The sequence below is a fragment of the Sphaerodactylus townsendi genome, linkage group LG05 (genome assembly GCF_021028975.2).
Source record: "Sphaerodactylus townsendi isolate TG3544 linkage group LG05, MPM_Stown_v2.3, whole genome shotgun sequence".
Classification (NCBI taxonomy): domain Eukaryota; kingdom Metazoa; phylum Chordata; class Lepidosauria; order Squamata; family Sphaerodactylidae; genus Sphaerodactylus; species Sphaerodactylus townsendi.
This window is the reverse complement of record NC_059429.1, coordinates 78,511,415-78,533,973: the sequence shown is the minus strand read 5'-3', so window position 1 is coordinate 78,533,973 and position 22,559 is coordinate 78,511,415. Positions and strand designations below refer to the sequence as shown.

At 43.0% G+C, this 22,559-nt stretch overlaps 1 protein-coding gene across 1 annotated transcript; it reads left to right on the top strand.

Annotated features, from left to right (window-relative positions):
• Window positions 1-324: 324 nt before the first annotated feature.
• On the top strand, window positions 325-17,095 carry SARS1 (seryl-tRNA synthetase 1). Its single transcript, XM_048497060.1, has 11 exons — window positions 325-572; window positions 2,787-2,857; window positions 3,786-3,866; window positions 9,287-9,445; window positions 10,866-11,009; window positions 11,217-11,372; window positions 12,156-12,377; window positions 12,769-12,898; window positions 14,370-14,527; window positions 15,474-15,603; window positions 16,437-17,095. Exons 1-11 carry the CDS (start codon window positions 437-439, stop codon window positions 16,592-16,594), a joined length of 1,545 nt encoding a protein of 514 aa, XP_048353017.1. The 5' UTR covers window positions 325-436; the 3' UTR covers window positions 16,595-17,095.
• Window positions 17,096-22,559: the final 5,464 nt, after the last annotated feature.

Sequence of the window (22,559 nt, the reverse complement as noted above, 5' to 3'; positions counted from 1 at the left end):
ATGTTTTTTGCTGGGAAGGATCCCAAGTATAGACAAACGTTGCTTTGCCTTGTCCTTGGTGCGTAAGGAGCCAGTCTCAGGGGACTGTCCTCCTCTCGCCTGTATTACTGCGGGGAGAGACTACCACATAGTGGGAACTGCTCCTCACACCCACATTGTCGTGCTGCGGTCTAAAGTACTGGCGACAGCGGACGGAGCATGCGCTAGGAGCGATGATGACGGTCACCATTAGGGGCGCTGTTGACGGCTCGAAATAGCCATGCGCGGCGAGCCCTCGATCAGCCGACACGTCTAAGCGCATGCGCAGTACCGTTTCTTCGCCGTGCCCGCACTGCGTCTGCGTGCGTCCTACCGGCTGGCAGGGCTGTCTCCTTTCGCTCGTGGGCGCAGGTTGGGGTGTGCTTTTCAGCGGCGCTAGTCCGGCAGCCCGGCGACCATGGTGCTCGACCTGGACCTTTTCCGCGCCGACAAGGGGGGCGACCCGGTCCTCATCCGCGAGACGCAGCTCAAGCGCTTCAAGGACCCAGCCCTCGTGGACGCGCTGGTGGCCGCCGACGGGGCCTGGCGAAGATGTATGTGCCATATGTGCTGCTGAGTGCCATATGCAGAGGGAGGAGCCGGGGGGCAGTGGCTAAGGGGGTCCGGCGAATGTCTAGCCGTCTCTTCCCGTCCCTTTCCCTGTTCCTCGGCCCCCTGAGCGCCCTTCCTCGCCTGCCTCTGTCTTGCCATTTGGGTGGTCTGGACGGGGCTCTTGCGGCCACGGGGATTTCGCCTCTGCTGGATGGCTCTTGATCAGGTCCGGTGGCGGTCGTCGAGGGCCTCTTGCAACAGAGTAGCCATCACGCGAGACAGCTCTCTTTTTGCTTTTCCCCGTCTTGTCCTAAAAACCAGACGACGAGGGTCGAGTTTATGGGGGACGCGTGTTAAAAGCCATAGAGAGACTTAGGCCGGGATTTCAGCGCCTCTTTGCCCTTCGACGCTTTGTAGATCACTATTTGGCAAGTCGCTGTACAAGCGCCGGCTCTGTCTTGTCTGATGCAATCCTGCTGTAATGATCGCGGATGCTGCGGATCCAAAGCAGCAGCGTCTCATTGGCTGTGCTGCCTTAGGAGAGTTATTCTTGGGGTTTTTTTTAGTTTTGGCAAGTTGAATCTGGCAACATTTATCTTACAGTTGGTTTCAAGCAAGTGCAATTCTGTATAGCGGATAGTTCTATGAAATAACATTTTGAGGAAGTTGTTGTGTGAGAAGTGTGCTTGATACTACCAGGCTGCAAAAGAATGCAGTGGAGGGTCTCTTTCAACAGGTACTGAGGTAGCTATCCTTTCTTCTGAAGAGTGCTTAAAGTGATCTCATGCTCTCAACCATTGATTGTAATTGTAATTTTTTTAAAAATTTCCAGCATTGGCAAAAATGGAAATTAGTTGAGAAGCAATATTCTGGAACCGTAATCACAGTAGGTTGATTGTTTCTAGGTCAGGGGTCTGCAACCTGCAGCTCTCCAGATGTTCATGGACTACAATTCCCATCAGCCCCTGCCAGCATGGTCTATGCAACCCAATTGGCAGGGGCTGATGGGAATGCTATCAGGCTCCTCGAACATTGATGAGCTTTCATAGATTCTGAACTAGTCCTAGGTCCATTGATATCAGTGGATACTGACATCAGTCACAGCTAACGTAGCCTGTTGATTTCAGCAGGTTATGGAAACAGCTACTTCCTCTGCTCTGGGACCTAAAATGTTAAGATTTACAGGATTGGGGTAGGGTAAAATATTTTGAATGAGAAGGTCAAAAAATAGAATAATGTGTAAAGGAAACACAATGGCTTAAATACCACCTTATAAATTAGATTTATACAAATGAGGGGATCGGGGTAAAAAATCTCATTCCCCACTCAGTGTCTCCCTATTGCAAAAAAATCTCCATCAGTTTCTCCTCCGTGTACTTACCCTTTTTGCTTACCCTTCCCTTCCAGCCCCTCCCATCCACCTACCTACCCTACCTGTGGAGAAAATGGGCATGGAGGGGGTGGGTCAGGGACCTTGATCAGCAGGCTGGCCTACAGTCTGGAGGGTTGGGGAAGGAGCCAAGGGAAGGGAGAGAGGGGGTGGGTCACTGGAGAGTGGAGTGGGAGAACTGGCGGCGGGGGGGGGGGGGCGGTAGTCCTTGACAGAGCCCTGGGGGCCAGGTCATTGCAGGGGATCAATTACAACAGCACTGCCCTGAGGGACACTCATGTTAGTAAAATGACTCCTCTGAAGTGGGGGTGGGGTATCCCTGGCAGGGAGGTAGGGGCAGGAATTGCAGGGGCCCAGAGGAAGAAGTCATCCAGGAAACCATTCAGTTTTTCTGCACTGGTGACAGTGCACATGCAGAACAACTACCAGATGTGCTGAAGCTCTTTGATTTGAGGGATGCTAAATAAATATCACAGGCTTAAAATTTTTATATAATGATATGTTTCACTGGTTTTGTGGAAGTTGCTTTTCAAATAATTGGTATATAGATGTAATATCCAGTTTTGATGGAAAAATACATTACAAAGAAGGCATATGTCTAGAATTTTGTAAAGAAAATGGCAGATTTTTTTGCAGGTGATAGCACTGATCGAAGTTTTAAGGGAAATCTTTTTTCTTTTTGAGGTGTTAGCTATTGCATGCCATATCCTGTTTTTTATTTTAAAACAGCTACTTTAAAGCAAATTATTTTAACCAATTTTATATCTACAACAGAAGTAAATAGATAGTTCAGCACATCTGTAATGATGTTAAATTTTCTTTCTAGGCAGATTTCGTGCAGACAATCTGAACAAACTGAAGAACCTGTGCAGCAAAACTATAGGAGAGAAAATGAAGGTGTGATTTATTAACATTTAGATTTTGATTGTCATCTTATCAAAACATTTTTCAGGCACATCATTTTGTTTTATTGTTAACTTTGTGGGAAAGATGCACAGTTTGAATCCTGGTATGAAAAATCATTGGCTGTGCAGAATTGGAGATACTTTTAATGAATTCTAAAGGTGGGGGAATGAATTCTAAAGGTAGGGGAAATGGATATGCTTGAAAAAAGGTGTAATGAGAGAGAATGAACAAGCCATCCCACTCAATTTAACGTCGCAGTGTACTATTTAAAAATGTAAAAGTTGTCAAGTGGAATTGAGCCCACTGCCATTTTAGGGCTGTCATTGCTTGATTAATTCCATTATGTTGGGATTTGGGATTAAGCATCTCTTTGTATTTTGATGAGTTGAGCCAGGCTCCCATAAGAAGAGGAAGTAGAACTGAACCCAACATCTTCATGTTGCTTCTTTATCACTATTTGACATTTTAATATTTTTTGTTACTCACCGTTGAAAAAACATGGGGAGGATGCCTGATTTGTTACCTGTTTGGACAAGGGCAAGCATCTTTATTTTACGGACAGAAAACTAATGTAGGAATGTTATCTCTGCTATGGTAGTTTCCTTACAGCTATGAATATATGCTGAAATGTTCATGTTTATTTAGCTAAACTTCCCAGTAGGACATGGCAAGTAAAATCATTTGATCTCTAAAAAGAGAATATGACTGTATAGCCTAACTAGCATCCCATCAAAATCTAAGAGTAACTTCATTTTTATTAAACTCTGGAGAGGGACAGTAGTGCTGCTGAGGCATTTTTTTAAAATTAATATTAGAATGTTGTTTCTGACTGCATAAATATATCAGTACTGATCAGCATCCTTGATACAAATGTGTCCTGAAAACTGTAATGTTTGTTTTTGTATTTGCTTGTTCACAGAAAAAAGAACCAGTGGGAAATGATGACCATGTACCAGAAAATGCACAAAATCTTGATGAGCTCACAGCAGACAGTTTAGCAGTAAGTTATCTTTCACAAACTTCTTGTTTGGATTATTAATTGAAACATATGCTTTTATGTTTATTTTTTCTCACTCATTTCAATCAAATGTTTAGGGGATGTACTGGGAAAGGTGGTAATTGCATATTTCCCCCCCTTTAGCCACTTTGATAATTTATGTAGTTGTTTGAGCTTTAGTCCTTGTGTTGGATCTTGTGTTCTCACAGGACTGAACATTTTTGTACCACCTTCCTACAGCAACTTCCTGTGCTCCTTAAAATCCTGCTCCTAGAGGCTAGTGGGCCCTCAGAAATGGGGAGGGGGGGGTAGGGAATTTGCTCCAAGAGGGCCAGAATCAGTGGAATTTGTGTATGCAGTTTACGATCCAATTCATTAATTTCTATGTAGGTCATTTAGTTGTTTCAAGCTCTGTGTTCATCTTTCTTCTGTATAATGTATTTCTTCTTGAGTAGAAATACATTATGTGGGAGTAAATTTCACTGAAATCTTGAGGAAGTATATTCATATTTCATATTTAGGGATTGAGATACTTCAAGATGGTGTATGTTTTATACTGTGGATTGTCAGCTAGTCAGAAAGCAGGCTAACCTTGCTTAAGCTTTGTGAATTTTGGTTCTCTATGAATATTCCACTCGCAGTATCTTGTTAGGATGGCTACTATGGATAGTTTGAGGACTTGGAATCATAATCCCAACCCCGTGCTCAATGCAGGATCAACCTAGAATATTCTTAACAAGTGTTTGTTCATCCAATCCTTGAAGACTGCCAAAGAGGAGGAGCTCATCACCTCCCTAAGCAACCAGTTTCACTGCTGAACTACTCTTAATGTAAAAAAAATGTTCCTGGTGTCCAGCCAGTACCTTTCTGCCCATAATATAAACCAGTTATTTCAAGTCCAATTCACGCCAACAGCACCAAATCCTTGCCCTCCTCTAAGTGTCAGCCTGTCAGATAGTTAAAGAGAGCAATCATGTCCTCCCTCAACCTCCTCTTTTCTGGACTAAACATTCCCAAGTCCCTCAACTTTTCCTCATAGGGCTTAGTCCCCAGGCCCCTGATCATCCTTGACACTCTCCTCTGCACCCAATCCATTCTGTTTGCATCCTTTTTAAAGTGTCACTTCTGGAACTGCATGCGGTACTCCAGATGCGGCCTGACCAATGCAGTTTCCAGTGGGACTATGACATCTTGTGATTAGGATGTTATGCCTGTGTTGATACACCTCAGGACTGCATTAGCCTTTTTTGCCACTGCATCACACTGCTCATATTCAGCCTACAGTCTGCCTGTGAGATCTTGTTCATACCCAGTGATCCAGAAGTGTATCCCCATCTAGTATGTGTACATCTTGTATTTGTTATCCAGATGTAAAACTCTGCACTTGTCCTTGTTGAATTGAATCTTGTTCATATCTGCCCACTTTTCCAGTGTGTTCAGATCTTACTGAATTTGCTCATTATCTTCCGAGGTGTTCACTACACCTTCCAGTTTGGTGTCATCTGCAGATTTAATGAGTAGTACTTCCTCATCATCATCCAGATCATTTATAAGAAATTGGAAACTAACAGGCCAGAACTAAACCCTGTGGCACCCTACTGGATACCTCCCTCCAATCAGATGAAATGCCATTGACAACTATTCTTTGGGTGCAATTCACCAACCAGTTCCCTATCCACCTAATTATCCTAGAGTGCAGCCTGCAGTGCTCTGTGCTCCAGCTTACCTGTCAGAACATCATGGAGAACCCTGCTAAAAGCCTTATTGAAATCCAAGTAAACAACAACATCAGCAGCATTCCCACGGTCTAGTAAGCTTGTTACTCGATCAAAGAAGGAAACAGGTTGATCTGGCTGGACTTCTTAGGCACAAATGTGTGCCTGCTTCCCCAGACCCCCAAATTGTCCTTCAGATGCTCCCAGAGTGACCCCTTTAAAATCTGTTCTAGTTCTCTTCTGTGGAACAGGGGTCAGACCTACCAGCCTATAGTTCATTCTTAGGAAGTGGTTGCAGAAACGGGGAGACACCTGAGTACTCTTGTGTGCCTTTTTGTCTGTTTCCTATGTGGTTTGATTATTTTTCCCTAGTCAAACAGACCTGTATCAAGCTCCTGCCCAGTGCTTCAGGGTTCGGGTTTATTAAATACTTGGTGGTCTGTAGCACAACTTGAGAATCTTGAAAAAAAATGCAGGCTTCTGTGATATGTGTGTCCTTTGTTTCAGTTTTTTATTATTTTGTACCTTTTTCTCATTAGAGCAACTAGGGTAGGCAACCTTTAACACCCAAAGAGCCACTTGGACCCATTTTCCACGGAAAAGAAAATACTTGGAGCTGCAAATACTTTTTGACATTTAAAATGAAGATAACACCATATTTCTTTTTACCTTTACGCTTTGTATAAACAATTATAGTGTGTTGCTTATGAAATCCATGAAGTGCTACAGAGAAAATTATATTTTATTTATGTAAAGAACACATTTTGAACTCTTAAAAAATAATAACAGACCTCCTTGTCTGCCATGGAGGGTGGACTCAACAGCCATATTCCTCACTGAGCATGGCCCCTGCCCTAGTCCCAAAAGCCACAGCTTCTGAGAATCTACTCCCAAATGTCCTGGGATTTGTCTGCCGGGAGTTGGCAACTTGCAACAACCATGGCTGAGGATGATCCCAGCCTTCCTCCCTTCCACGATCTGCAAGCTAACCCTCCACTGGCTTACTCTGAAGTAAACCTTCCAAGATACACGTGCAAGGCTTTCCCCATGCGCTCCTGCCCTCCTTGGCAATGCAGAATCAAACAATTCCCATCCACCCCGCCTCCCCATCAAACAGCCCCAACGAGTGCAACCTTACAGGGCTGCAGGTAATAACTCATTTAAAACCTGACATTGTCTTTCTCATCTGGACTCAGCTAGGCTGCCATCCGCCAGAAAAGCCCCTGGAGCTCAGCGGGGCTACTGGGGGGGCTGCAACCCAAGGTGGCGCTGCTGTCCCCATGTGGTCCAGCCCCCCCAAAGGACCCGGGGGAGGGGGAAATGAGGTCACCCAAAGCCAGGCAGCTGGGACAGGGAAGCCAGGAGTGGCTTGGGATAGCCGTTTCGTACTGTGTCTCTCTAGGAACAGGAACTCTTTTCCATTAACCCTTAGGGCGACTCTCCAAAGCAGGCTGAGAGGACCCAAGCCACACAGAGCCGCAGTACAAGGATGAAAGAGCCGCATGCGGCTCCGGAGCCTCAGGTTGCAGACCTCTGCATTAGAGAGAACTGGTATATTTATAGATTTGTAAGGTTAGCTAGACTTGCCCCATGGCACAGAATGTTAAGCTGCCGTACTGCAGTCAAAGTTTTACTCATGACCTGAGATGCATCAGTTACCTTTACCTTTAAGAATAGCCAAGCTGTGTCTGCCTGTGATTTTTGCACTTAGGCAAACTGATGATACATGTGCCTTGGCCCTGTTTGTGGTGGTCATAGCATGTATAATCACTCTCATGATTGTGAGTATGGTTTAATTGGATACTTCCATAATTCTTTATTTTAGAAAGAAGTTTGTTTTATGTGTTGTCCAGTTTGCTTGGTTTCTCTGGAATTGGGAAATCTTTGCGGTCTGAGCCTCGGGTAAGGGGAAAACAAGAAAAAGTGTAAGCTGCGGACTTCAGCCCTGTTTTCACCCTGAGCAGATCATGGCTTGTTAATGGGCGTTTCCTCACTTACCTTTGCTGCGTGCCACTCTCAGCGTGTGTCATCTCTGGCGCGCGCCCGGGCGTCCCCACAACCCCGCACTCTGCGCGGGGTCATCAAAAGGCGCCGTTTTGAGGAGCGCCAGGGATGCCGTACACCGAGGGGGCGTGAGAGCGGCAGCGTCGGGGCGGCTGCGTTGTCACCGCCCCTATAGTGGGGAGTGCCGAGGTACCCTGCACTACTTGAGGAGAGTAGCGCGGGGCTTAAGGTAAATGGGGAAAGGCCCAATGTTAGCTGGCTTTAAGGAACAAATTAAGAAGCTGAATAAAATAGAATCTGGACTTGAGTTATAGTTTCTTTAGTTACACCTTAGTTATCGCAATGCAAGATATTTGTGTAATATAAACAATGCAAATTAGTACTGACTTTTCTGATTGTAAAACTTCAGGTTTTCTGGTTGCAGAGTTTGGGAAGGGGAGGTGTATTCATTTCATCAATAAACTGATATGTGCTGCTATGGCCCAATATGGCTTGCTATTGTTCCAGAGGCAGCTGCTACTCTGTGAGTGACAAGAAACTAACTCCAGACTTTTTGCAGTTTGTCTATGCAGCTGCAGTTAAATGCAGAACTTCTGCCCTGTGCAAGCTGCTTTCCAGGGGCCAGCTGTTATACCAGTGAGTGTAGAAACCACTGCCAGGTGGTTGCTGGGAATGTGGTTATGGGAATATGGTCTTGGCAGTTTCAGAGGTCACAGAATTCCTAACTTACTCTACTGACTTGTGGCTGCTAGTTAAGCCACTCTAAAAATTTTAAGCCTGAATTCTGTTTTGCAGTAAATCCCAGCAAATGTGAGGCATATTGTATTTCTGTTATATGTCATGTTTGCCATGCTGTTACTTCCTTTTAAAGAGACTGATAATAGGTCTTTGCATATTTGTACTTTTTAGCAGGCATACTCTGAAGGGAAAGGATTCTTTTAAAGAGCTGAACTGTTTAATGAGTGTGTGTTTTCTGTTCAGAGCAGTAAACCTGGAGAGAAGTGTAGAAGATCTTGCAAGGGCTATTTTAAGTGTTTAGTTTGTTTACCTTCACTCAGCTCTTTTTGAGGGGTCATTTAACTACTTAATGCCAATGTTAGTTAAAGCTAGTGTCCTTGATGAGGTGCTCTGTGTCTAAAAACCTAATCCAGAGGGTGTGGTGGCCAGGACAGCGCCACTTCCTCACCGTTATGCTGTCTCCAAGTAGGTTTCAGGTGGGAAGGCCCCTCAAAAAGCCACATCCGCCTGAAAAAAACCCCCATTACAACACACTTTCTGGTGGCTTGAATCTGATACTGGGGAAAGGCTGCATTCCTGATGGAAGCCAAATAAAGTTGCCTCTACCCTGGCAACACCCCCAGCTTGTCCTCTGCTGCACAGGCACACTCTCTGCTGCCAGTGTAAATCCGTGATGCTCCCACAACCCATCCCCCCCCCCCCCGGATTGGCTGAAAGCCAGAGATTTTGCATGTCCTTGTGTTAGGCAAGCTGTGCCTTTTCTTCTTCTGAACACATAATGGATTAACACTGATGTTAATGGATAATGGATTAAAACATAATGGATTAACACCTTCAGATGATAAGTGATGCTAAAGTCAGTTGTAATAGTATGTTGTTAAAAGGAAGCTTCTCTTTTTGCAAGTGGTTATTTTCCCTTCTTACCTTCCATATGTGTTGTGATGTCCCAGTTCCTTTATGTTTCAGGGTCTTCAAGTAAACCAAATCAAGAAAATCCGTCTTCTTATTGATGAAGCAATACTGAAGTGTGATGAAGAGCGCTTAAAGCTAGAAGCAGAACGGTTTGAAAACCTCAGAGAAATCGGAAATCTCCTTCACCCCTCTGTGCCTATCAGCAATGATGAGGTAGGTGGAAATTTTGAAGCCTTTTGGTAAATGCACAGCGGTGTATGTCCTTCTTGCAAGTCTTGTGTAGCTTTGTTGATATATTATGCTAGAAGGGTTGCAGGCTGAATATATGAGCCAAACTACTTGTTGCAGTTTTTAAAGAGTTGGGTCCTATTTCCCACAGCCATACAGCAGCTGTGGAGTATGGCGTCTTAAAAAAAAGAGCCATCTGGCTCTTCCTCCTCCCTTTCTCCAGCTGTTTTTCTGCTGGAAAATTACTCAATGAGGGAAGTTATTTCCCTGTTTTTGCACAGATACTCCACATGGAGTATCTGTGCACGTGGAACAACACTGGCAAAGAAACTCCCCTCATAGTGTTTCTTTTGCAGGGAGGGAGAGGCAGAAGTCCTTCCCAGCTGTTTTCCCACACAAAATCCAGATTGGAGGAAGCTGTGTCTCCGGTGGTATTTATTTGGGCTCCGCGTTCTCTTTTTTAAAGATGTTTTTTACATCTTCTGAACATGATTTGGGCCCAGGAAAGCAGGGCTTAACACTGTAAGAATTGTGAAGTGTAGTTTGGCTTTCTTGTTAGGGTATTCGTAATGTAAATACTGTTTGCATTATAAAACATTATTCCACCCAAAGGAGGAAGGCACAAATATGAAACACCTGAAGAAGTGCAAAATCTTTTTAAGAAACACATGGAAAATAGATATTATGCCTGACTGGAAATCGAATTAATTTATCAAAAAAGTCATATTTTAAGGAGCAGCAGTGGCGTAGGAGGTTAAGAGCTCGTGTATCTAATCTGGAGGAACCGGGTTTGATTCCCAGCTCTGCCGCCTGAGCTGTGGAGGCTTATCTGGGGAATTCAGGTTAGCCTGTACACTCCTACACACGCCAGCTGGGTGACCTTGGGCTAGTCACAGCTTCTCGGAGCTCTCTCAGCCCCACCCACCTCACAGGGTGTTTGTTGTGAGGGGGGAAGGGAAAGGAGATTGTAAGCCCCTTTGAGTCTCCTGCAGGAGAGAAAGGGGGGATATAAATCCAAACTCTTCTTCTTCTTAAGCAATAATGCTGGGCAACCCTAATTGGCTAAATTTAGCATTGAAAAACATAGCACAGACTCTGTCTGCAAGGGTTGCTATGGAGATAATATGGTCTGTCTAGTTGAGAAATAGCAATTTTGGCAAAGCACTTGGGAGCTGTTGAGTGTTTCTGTAAAAAAAAGGACTAATTCTTCACAGAAACATGCAATACAAGAGGTCAAAAGACCTTCAGATCTGGTCCTTGCTAGGTTCTTGCTATGCATATTCAACCAGGATTGTGTGTGTGAACAAATAAAAACTTTAAGGAGATACGTGTTTGGAACTGAAGTGATTTAGTGTTCAGAAAATCTCTAGACTAAGCCTTTTTCTTCTTTTCACAACATCGGTAGGATGCAGATAACAAAGTGGAGAGGATATGGGGAGACTGTTCAGAGAGGAAGAAGTACTCCCATGTGGACCTGGTTGTTATGGTGGATGGCTATGAGGGAGAAAAGGGAGCCATTGTAGCTGGCAGCAGAGGATACTTTCTTAAGGTGAGGACAAAGCTTCTTAATGTTTATCCATTATTGGACATGGATAAAATGAAAAGGTATTAATGACATTTCAGTAAATTTTTGTGACTTGGGATCATAGTTGTAATATAGTAGAGCTGTGCCTGTGTACTTAGGTAGTTCCTGGGGTCTTTATGAAATAAAATGTTAACCTGTCCACATCCCCTTCTCTTTATTTTTGTTCTTTAGGGTCCCCTTGTTTTTCTGGAGCAGGCTCTCATTCAGTATGCCCTGCAGACATTGCTTAGTAAAGGATACACCCCTGTTTATACTCCCTTCTTCATGAGAAAAGAGGTGATGCAGGAAGTGGCTCAGCTAAGTCAGTTTGATGAAGAGCTTTACAAGGTAAGGTGCACATAAAAGATGACACTTCCAGTAGTGCATCAAGGCAGCTTCCAGGAATGTTTTATTGCATATCTCGATGTGCAGTTAGATTATCGATGGAGTCACATGGAATCTTCAGAGGCTTAACTTCAGGTATTGCTGGTCATTTACACATTGTCAGAGGATTGAACAGGCCTTTGAACAGGGAGCAGATACGGCTGGTGCTGTGGAGGTTAAGAGCCCTTTTACTGAAGGAGGTAGTAGTTATGACAGAAAGGATGCAGTCTTATTCAAGTATTTGTTTAAAACATTTGTATGCTGCTTTTTCACCCAAATAGGGTCCACAAATACTACGAGTATTCTGGCTTGGGATGAATGGGCCCATTGCTTTCTTTTCTCATGGCCACCAATCCTGACAGTGGGCTTTGGCCAGATGTCTCCAAGAATGACTAAAAATTAAAAGGGACAGCTGGCCTAGTTATTTTATAGTTATTTTAAATAAACTGGTGTGCGGGTTGGATCCTAAGGTGCACTTGTGCAATCCAAATGCATGAGATGTGTTAGTGAGTTCTCAGTTTGACCTGACTCTCTCCTTGGGCTGTAGACCTCTGTACTACATCCTGTTCTTTCACTGAAGAAGTTGGGAAATAGCCCTTCTGCAAACAGAGCTCATGGATTTTAGCATGAGCTGTTTTTCTGTTTCATGAAAACTACTGTTCCATTGAAATGGATCAGTAAGTTGATGTACAGAATCATGTGTCGCTGTTCAAGTCTGATGCACTCACTACTTTTTTTTTGGTCAAGGTAATTGGCAAATGTAGTGAGAAAAGTGATGATAACACCATTGATGAGAAATACCTGATTGCTACTTCCGAGCAGCCAATTGCTGCTTTGCACAGGGATGAATGGCTGAAGCCAGAAGATCTACCTATCAAATATGCGGGATTGTCCACTTGCTTCCGCCAGGAAGTTGGCTCACATGGCCGTGATACTAGAGGCATCTTCCGAGTGCACCAGTTTGAAAAGGTAAGTAACAGATTTTCCATTGAAACAGTTAACCTTGCTATGAGAGAGAAGAGGAGTCAAGTCAGCTTTCCACTGTGCTTAGTATTCCCCCCCCCCCCCAGGGGGGGGGGGCGTTGCCTGAAGCAGAATTGTCTGAAATGGCTTTGATTTTGGAACATATTTTCTCAAGATATGGAACAGCATAGCTGATATATTTTGAGATTTCTAGAAGGTTGCTACTCATTGCTGCTGATAATCAGTACTAAATAGACAAAGTAAAGTGACTTGTGAAATTGAACTTGTCATTTCAGTATTTTGTACATTTGTTATATCTGGGAATAATACAATACCATGTTCCTCTTTGTGTTTCTTGCCCTTGTATGCTTGTCTGACTCTTCTTGGTCTTTTCCAGATAGAACAGTTTGTCTACGCCTCACCTCATGATAACAAATCTTGGGAAATGTTTGATGAAATGATTGCAGTTGCTGAAGAGTTCTATCAGTCTTTGGGCATCCCTTACCACATTGTGAATATTGTCTCAGGTACATATGCCTTCTCAAGTCATTGAAGGTCTGATCCTATGTATATTTTCTGAGAAATGTCTTTCTGAATTTAATGATGCAGTCCTGAGTAAACTTACTAGACTATAAGCTTCAATGATCTCTCTATAAATTGCCATAATCTCTACTAATTTATAACTCTATTTGCATGAGGCTTGCAGAGATATACCAGTGTTTAGTTCTGAGACTGTTTCACTCCATTGTAGGAAGGTGAACATGTATCTGTGTGGCTGTATGTCACAACAAATTTTCATTTGTCTGAATGGGAATGGACACAGCTGTTTCCCCTGCTTATGATCTCCCTTACACCTTCCTTCTTTTCCTTCCTCTGCATGCAGAGTACAACTCAAAAATTCCTGATTTGCCATGATGTCCAAATGCAGGTATCTGGGCAAATAAGAATTTCCTTGCTCCTCACAAACAATAATTCTAAACTGGGATTAAACAGAATTTTTGATATGTTTTTACCATTTCCATTTGGTGTGGAAGCTGTCTCCCTAACTGAACTCTGCAGGTCTGGCTGTGCAGGTCCAAGCTGCTGTTGTTTCAGACTTTAACTATTGTGATAAACTAAATGTGGGGTGGCTCTTAAATACTTCTGGAATCTTCAGTTATCACAAAAAGGATCCGCTGCCCTGTTGAATAGAGCATCTAGATGGGAGCATATTGTTCCATCTTAAAGTAGTTGTCCGGTTACCAATATAATTCTGCGTCCAGTTTAGTGTTCTCAATCTTGACTGTTAAATCCACACACAATCTAGGATCACTTTACCTGAAGGTTTATCTCTTATGGTGTGAGCCTATTCCCTACCGCAAATCTTCACAAGACCCTTTCCTGTTAGAAACCTCCTTCTGAGTTATTTGATCACTCATAGTTCAAGCATTTTCTGTTTTGATGGTAGCTCCAGCATTCTGGAATGCCCATCCTGAAGAGATGTGTAAGGTTCCTATACTGATTGTTTTTCTTTTTTTTAAAAAAAAATGTGAGACTGCTGTTAGGTGGACTGTTGATAGTATATTGATGTGTAGGATTGTGTTTGAGGGAAAGGCATACAGTTTTGTCCATTTAAGGCTGGATTGTTTGGCACCTTCAGATCAGATTTTTGGTAAGATACCTTCAACCATATTGGGAGCGGGGAGAGGAAGGCATATAAATGTGTTAAGAAAATAAAATCTTAGTTTGTGCAGGAAACTAAAAACCTGAAGTGCCTGCAATGTGTCTTCATCAAACCAGGGAATTCTGCTCTGCATATGAAAGGAGGAAGAAGGAAGCCTGCAAACCCAGCCAAGAAACTGCATATATCATGGTTTCAGGCTGACTTCTGAATGTGGCCCTTCATTCTCTTGGATTTAGTTCTGCATCTCTGAAATTAATAGGGTGCAAAAGGACGTATCTCTCAATTCCCATTATTACTGAACCAAAGCAGTGACTAAATTCTCCCTGATATTACAGGCTCTTTGAATCATGCTGCCAGTAAAAAACTGGATCTAGAAGCATGGTTCCCAGGATCAGGAGCTTTCCGTGAGCTAGTTTCCTGCTCAAATTGCACCGATTACCAGGCACGTCGACTTCGCATCCGTTATGGGCAAACCAAGAAGATGATGGACAAAGTAGGTTGTGTTAAGTCTTTACATTTGTTTATAGTGCTTGGGAGAACTGTGGTTGACTTTAAGTTGGTTGGCATTTTAAGTTATGCCTTGGCTTTGAGGCATGACAGGATACTGGGAGGAGTGATTGTATTTTCACTATTGTCATGAGTTCTATGGAACCATTCCAGTTATGCTAGAGTTACTGCTGTGTAACAACACTTGTTTCTGGGGTGAGCCCCAGGAGAAGTTTATGGTGTTGACCAAGCCATGCTGTTCCTTCAGTATTCCCCAATATCCTCCAATTGTTCTGTAAAAAGGACAATATAAAATTATCTGACCAACCGTTTCTATATGGTTTGCAATGCAAGCACATGTTCTTTCCTGATAGGGAATTTTTGAACTGCCAATGGTGCAGTCCATTATATACACTAAGGGTTTGCCCACATTTAGAATGCTACATTTAGAATGTAATTCAGATTTCTGGAGAGAAATGGGATGACTGTTTGCATGTTGTGCTTGTGAACCTGAAGGATGCCGGGGCATTGAGCTTGATGAAAATTGGTCTGATCCATCAGCATTTTGCTATATGTCTCACACTTCAGACCTCTTTCTGTGTTCCAGTGGGCCCTGACTGCTCTTTCCTCCAGTGTCTAGCACATGAACATATGTTGCTTCACAGCAGGAAAGAAACTAGTTTACTTACAATTTTTCTCACTTGCTGTAAAGTAACATATGTTTACACATTAGAAACCCAAGTAGGCAGCATGGCTTACTCAGAGAAAGGGGAGAAAAATTAAGAGAAGCAATTCCAAAGCCTCCAACCTCCAGCTTTGACATTTATTTATTTGCAAGTATATATTTACAGTGAGCAAGATGGTGAAGTGGTTATTTTGTAGTGCTGTTTACGATGCATTTACTTGTAGCTTGTTGCTAAATACTGAGAATATAATGGATTTTTCCTTCTTAGGTGGAATTTGTACATATGCTAAATGCCACAATGTGTGCTACAACACGCACTATTTGTGCCATCTTGGAAAATTATCAGACAGAGGAGGGAATTGTTGTGCCTGAGAGACTAAGGAGCTTTATGCCACCAGGTAAAAAGGATCATTTTTGAATAACAGATCATAATTCTGCTTTTTCTTCCCTCAAACAACCTCTGCTGCTGTCTGAATCTGTTACCCTCTGGGATTGTGGCTACCCTTTTCAAACCCTGTCATAGCTGTAATTTTTTCCCATAGCGCAGGGGATCGATAAAGTTGATTTGCATTATATTTTCTTTTGGTAGTAAATCAAGGCCATCCTTTAACTACTATTTCACTTGCTACTGGTTAACCCACAGCAGAACTCTTAAGTTCCAAATTCTGCCATGCTCTTTTGAATGCTGTACCTGTAAGCAGCAAGTTAGGAGCAGCATATGAAAGGCTGGTCCAGTAATAGCTTTGGCCTTTCCTTCGTTTGGTGGAAGAGGCTAAGATTTGATATTGTCCCTCTGGCTACCTTGTGTGTGTGTGTGTATACATTGCTGTCAAGACACAGTCAACTTATGGCAACCCAGTAGGTTTTCAAGGCAAGAGACTTAACAGAGGTGTTTTGGCATTGCCTTCTTCTGCATAGTAAACTTCGTATTCCTTGGTGATCTTCCCATTTAAGTACTAACCAGGGCTGACCATGCTTAGCTTGTGAGATCTGATGAGATTAGGCTAGCCTGGGCCATCCAGGTTAGCACTTGCCTATTTTACAGAATATGAGATTCAAAGACATGGGGCGAGCTATATTTTAAATGCTTTGCATATAAAGATTGTGTAGCTTGTGTGAATGGAAACAATAGGCTTCTGGTTTGAAAAAAGGATCCTGGTGAATATTCATTTTGCAGGTGTTATGCACAGGTGTGTGGCTGTATCTAATGTCATCTTCATTCTGCTTTTAGGTCTGAAAGAAATGATAAAATTTGTGAAACCTGCTCCTATCGACCAGGAACTTTCCAAGAAGCAGAAGAAACAGCATGAAGGAGGCAAAAAGAAATCGGCTGGAGGGGACTGCGCCCTGGAAGGGAAGATGCAGAGCATGGATGTGAACAGTTCTTAAAACCGTTTCATGTGTTACGTTACTGAGGCTGAGGGGGCACCTGGATATGAATTGCTGCTTTGTCTCATCCTTTATATGGCAGTGGGCAAGTTATCTTTTCCATCTCAGCCTCTCCTCTCTAGCAAAGGAAGGAACTTCCCATGGTGGCTTTGAGGATCTGTTGACATTTTCCCTGCACTTTGATTGTGGAAAGTACTGCAAGTGGTGACTGCTGTTTCTTCACCAGCTGTATGTTTTAAATTATGTTAATTATCTGTGGAAACTGTTTCTGTCTGAACTCCTAGCTGCAAATCCAAGCAAAGAGAACAAAAGTGTTATATTGCATTCACTTGTTGACCATCTCTGCATAGCTGGAACAGCAAGAGGTTAAGGCAGAGATTGAAAGGGCAAGTAGGTTGAGGCATTTATTATTTTACTCTCAAGATGGTTTGTCCATGTTGTCATAGGATTTTACTTGATCTGATGGGACTCAATGAATAAAGCAAACCACTGAAAAATTAATATTTTTCTCAGTTTTATTTCTTTATTTCTGTTAACTTTGTGTTCTCCCACCTTTATATTTGTAATAAACTGTAAAAATGCCCTTCAGCTGCTGAGCTGGGGGCACCTCTCTGTCAGACAGAGAAATCGCTCAGAGGGAACACCTTTTCATTATATCAGAAAATAAAAAGCAGGCACCAGAGGCTTTTTAAAGTAAAATGATGGAACAAGAAGATTTTATTTAAATGAACAAAGAAAAATGATTTTGGCAAAAGAACAAACATTAATAACCCAGAAGCTGATATTGAGTGGCTCTTATATACAAGTAGCGTCTCCATAAGTGCCACAAGTTTGGCTGAGGTCACTAGCTTACTGTCTTCAAGATGTTACATTCAATTTATTTTAAATAGATATACAAACCCCCATTTTCGCAACCCTATATTCAGTTGGTCTTGCTATTTGTTTTAAAAGACCTTCCTTTTACCTTCAGGTAAGTATTTTAAAAACAGTTCCTTAAAACACTAACTGCCAGACAATCCTTACCACTAAATATATCTTGCCCACACATTGGTTCAAAGAGCAGGAATTCCAGCTATCCCTCAGAAAGCCAATCCCTCTCTTTATCTCTATATCAAAAATCCCACACTCTCAAGCTTCACTGCTTAGTATCCTCAGAGTAAAACAACAAAGCAACTCGTGTTCATTTAGTGTTGCTGTTTCTCCTTTTAATCTGACCCTCCTGTCCCTCAAAGCTAGAACAGAGCCCAGTTGGCACACACCTGTTCACTCTGGCACCCTGATTAGAACTACCCCCTTCAAAATCTCACAGCCTTTAGAATTCTGTCTTTCGCAGCCAGCCAATCACAAGCAGTCCTGACTTAATTCCTGGTGTGCTGTAGTCCACTTGCAGGAAATAAGGGAAATAAGCTTGTGTCCAGTAAGGCCACTGGGGATTTGATTGGTTGGCCACTGGGGATTTGATTGGCTGTACAGATTCTTTAAAATGTTGCTTTGGTGGCAGTAGTCACCACAGCACAAGGATCTTCACAGTATGACTGAAGGTAGGCTGGCTCCATTTTGTGGCTGGCAAACATTTTGTGGCTGCTCCCACCACACTGTGCCAGAATTCCAAAGTTGCCCACAGGTTCAGAAAGTATACTTTAGGTTTATTTTTGAATTTACATTACTTCTTTGTGGCCCAAATGGGTTTAACAGCCCATAGGTCATACACCCATTTTAAAAAAAAACCTTTGCAACAAACTGCAAAACAGAATTTCACCACATCTGCCACACAATTTTGATTTAAAAACAATCTTAATTTTGCTGAACAGCAGAATATAAATACTAATATTCAAACAGAAAGACTCATGAATCTCAATGTAAAATACAATGCAAAATACATTTACACTTAGAAAAGGATAGTATTGCCATAGAAGAGAAAAACAGCATAAATGTTGTCACTTGGTTCACAGCTTTTATTTGAAGGGAACTAGTGGTGGAGCATCTCTTCCTGGGAGCTGAACGGAATCTTCCTCCTCCTTGCCACCATTAGGCAAGCTATCGCAGTGATGGTGATACTCCATCACAGCCAGACATTTTACTTCATGCAGGAGCCCCCTCCTGTCTTGCATAGGACCATCTGGCCTCCCTCTTTCTTGGGCTCTTGCTTGTATTATCCTAGATGGGGTGGGGATGTGCAGTGTGCTTCCAGATGGTCTTGTGAGGGCTCTGCCTGAAGTAAATTGCCTGGCTGCAATGGAATATGTCTGGCATGGCAAAAGCTTGTCTGTCAGTGGAAAGGAGAAGGAATGCTAACAAGATTTCTTTCTGTGGGTTGTGCACAGGGAAGTGCAGACTTCTAAGTATGACACCTCTTTATCTTCCTTCAGTTTATCTGGTGGTTGCATTTCTTGAAAGAGCAGAGGAACTCTGCTTTTGAACTCTGAATTTTTAGAATTTTTAGTATGAGATTCTTGCTGCAGATGACATGACTAGAAAATGGGACATGGGCGGCCCTGCCTGCTGGCTGACTGGGTTGACTTAGGGACAGTGGTGATATTATAGAGCAGATACTACTCTCCTCCAGAAGATGGAAGCGCTGCTGCTAGCTTGTCAGAAGACCTGCACTAAGAGATGTACATGATAGTTTGGATTTGAGCCCAATTTGCATTTGAGCTACAGGGAGTAAAGGGTTGCTGGTCAGTCTGTTCTAAGATGGTAATGTTGTAAATGCTTGAAACAACTGGCTCTCAGACCTGGCTCTCAAATAACCGCGGTGTATTATGTTTTGAATTGTATTTTTTGCATTGTTGGGACTTTCAAATGACATTGAGCATTCCACTAAAATCATGTAATAATTTTTTTTAAAATCCAGACAGCTCTAGTCCCCAAATACAAATAAGGAGAATTCAAGCTGCTAATGAAAACTAAGCAAGGCACTTATGGAGTGTATGTAGACAGAGGTACATAATATCCCTCAGCCAAGACTTCCAGTATAAGAACTTGTAAGCATCATTTCCACGCACCTGACATGCCTTTTGGAGAACTGTGGTTATACAAATATCACAGATGACTGCATTGCTTGTAACCAACAAAATATTCCCTCTGGTGCCATATTCTTTCTGAAAATCTCTTGTAAAGGATACACAGCTTTCTCCATTTAGCATCCTGAAGAATGGTTTCACAATTCAATTGGTCAGTACAGCCAGAAAGGTTACATTCTGCAGCAAACCACTGTAACAAATAAGTGGGACTTATTCCACTTGGATCAACACAATGACTACTGATCAGCCAGCAGCACTTAGCACTTCCTATTGGTGTTGGTTCATGGGGTCTGAACAAGATGCTGGTGGATACTCAGTTATGCACCTGCATTGTGTTAAACCTGTCTCCGTGCCCACTGGCAAGGATGTTGGGGCCCCCCTTGGTTGCCATTCACCAAGCTACTCCATTGCACCAGTGTGTTAAGGGCAAAAAGATTCTCTGGGTTACCACTCTGGCAACTTGTGGGGTGGGGTGGGGGCATCTGAAACCATGGCATAAGCTAAAACAAAAGTGGGCAGAGCTCCTTTATCTTTAGCAGTGGATACAAGGAATTTCTGCAAGTGCAGCTATTCTTCTTTGTGGAAGTTTCCCTTACTATGCAGCAATTCATTGTATAGGAGTTTAGTTCAGCTGTGCAGCTGCTCTCCCTTCATAAGAGGTGACTTAAGGACCAGAATGTTTTTGCAATGCTTGAAGCGGCTTCCTCTTGGATTGCCAGTTGGTGGCAGTAGAGACAAGCACTTCTTTTTTTAAAAAACAGTGATATTAATGCATCTGTTCAGTGTTACTAAACACTAATGAACTGTTTTAACTAGTTATTCTCTTACTGCGAAAACTATTTTTTAAAACCTAAGTGTAAGTGCCTCGTGCTCATCTGATGTGCAAATTGATATTTTTGATAGGTTTTGATTCATGAGAACACTAAAAACTAATTAATTTTTAAAAGGAAGAGACATGGGAGTGCAACTTAATTCAGCCGTAGTTAAATTCCAACTTGCTACACTGGCCGAATTCCCACTGAAAATTTAATCTAGATACAACCAAGTTTCAAAAGAATTGGCACCTTTTCATCCAGGTTCCAACATCCTCACTGCAGCATGTTTCTAGTGAAGACATCTTGGCCAGCCCCTTGGGGGGGGGGGGGTGCCTGCTGTTAGGGGTGCAATTGTTAATCTAGAAGCACCAAAATTTCCGCGTATCTTTAGGATCCCCTCCTGATTATACCACCCAGGTTTGGTGAAGTTTGGTTCAGGGGGGGCAAAGTTACGGACTCTCAAATGTGTAGCCCCAATCTCCTATTAGCTCCCGTTGGAAACAATGAGGGATGTGGTACCCCCCTTGGAGTCCATAGCTTTGGACCTCCTGGACCAAACTTCACAAAACCTGGGTGGTTTCAGTCGGAGACTCTCCTGATGATGTCACCCAGGATTGGTGAAGTTTGGTTCATGGGGGCCAAAGTTATGGACCCTCAAATGTGTAGCCCCCATCTCCTATTAGCTCCCATTGGAGTGTTTTCCCCCCAAAAAAGATGCATATACAAGCAGGGCCAGGAAAATCCCATGATGGGGGGCGGGGGGCGGCACCAGAAATGGGACTGATCTGTGTTCCACGGTTCGGCAGTGAGGAAATTGCAAGGAAACCTGGATATTTTGGGTGACTATCCCAGGATTAATCACCAGTGGAAAATCGCCCGCTGTCAGGTCTCACTGCATCCCTTCAGTTGCAGAAATGTTTTCTCTTTTGCCCTGCTTTGTTGATGTAGGTAGCAGATGTCACATGTGCAAACAGAAACAATTTTTGTGCTTCTTCCAGCTCTTGCTTATTTAGCATGACTTGTTGATTTTTTTCGGCATGATAATGTGCATGTAGTGTGTGTATAGCGTGTGGAGATAAGCTGGAAAATGAGATCTGTGAGAAGTGGAGTAGATGACATGGGTGAGGGTGTGAAAGAATAGAAGTACTTATGAGTGGAGTAGTAATTGGGGTAGTGGAGTGTTACTTAGGTTTGTATAAAACAGTATAGTATAATATGAAAGATTTTGTTTTGAAAGATATTGTTATGCATATATAAAACAGTATTGTAGGTGAGTGTACATTGCCAGGGGAACAGGGTATGCTACAGGCTTGGGAGCATTGTGGGAACTTGCTCAGGCCTGGTTCTAAATAACTGGCTCTTGGAAGACCAAGCATCTCTGTTCCCTGCAAAACACAAACTAGGGACAGCAGATGACTTCTGTGGGGCTTCTTCTGCAGGTAAAGGCTTGGTGGTGGAACATATGATTATTACTGCTTGGTAGCAGAGACTGGCATAGATAGAGATCCTTGGCAGGAGTCCTCCTCACTAAGGCTTATTGCACAAGATAATTCAGCAATGGCCTTCTTAACTGTTTTTCTCTTGCACTGAGTTTGAAGGAAGAGAAGGAGTTTGGATGTATACCTTGTCTTTCTCTCCTGTAAGGAGTCTCAAAATGGTTTACAAACTCCTTCCCTTCCCTTCTCCCCTCAACAGACACCTTGTGAAGAAGGTGGAACTGAGAGAGTTCCCAGAGAAATATGACTAGCCCAAGGTCACCCAGCCGGCTTCATGTGTAGGAGTGGTGAATCAAACCCAGTTCTCTAACTGAGTCAACCTGCTCTTAACCACTACATCATGATGGCATTTCATGTCACTATTTTGTATGCTGTTCCTCAAAGCCAGGGGTTGGATCCACCCTGGATGGAAGGATTTCTGTGTACAGAAGACAAGTTCCTCACTGCCTCCCCTCCTATTGCAGCTCCAGATCCTCCCCTGACATGAAACCCCCAACAGTGGGTTTCAGTGGGAAAGCAGAAGCAAAAAATCCATCTGCAGAAACCTTTCAGTGGATCCAAACCCAAGTTAGCAGGGCAGTCCAGAGCTGGAAGTGATGCTGGTTCCTCAGTGGTTTGCTTACATCGGCAG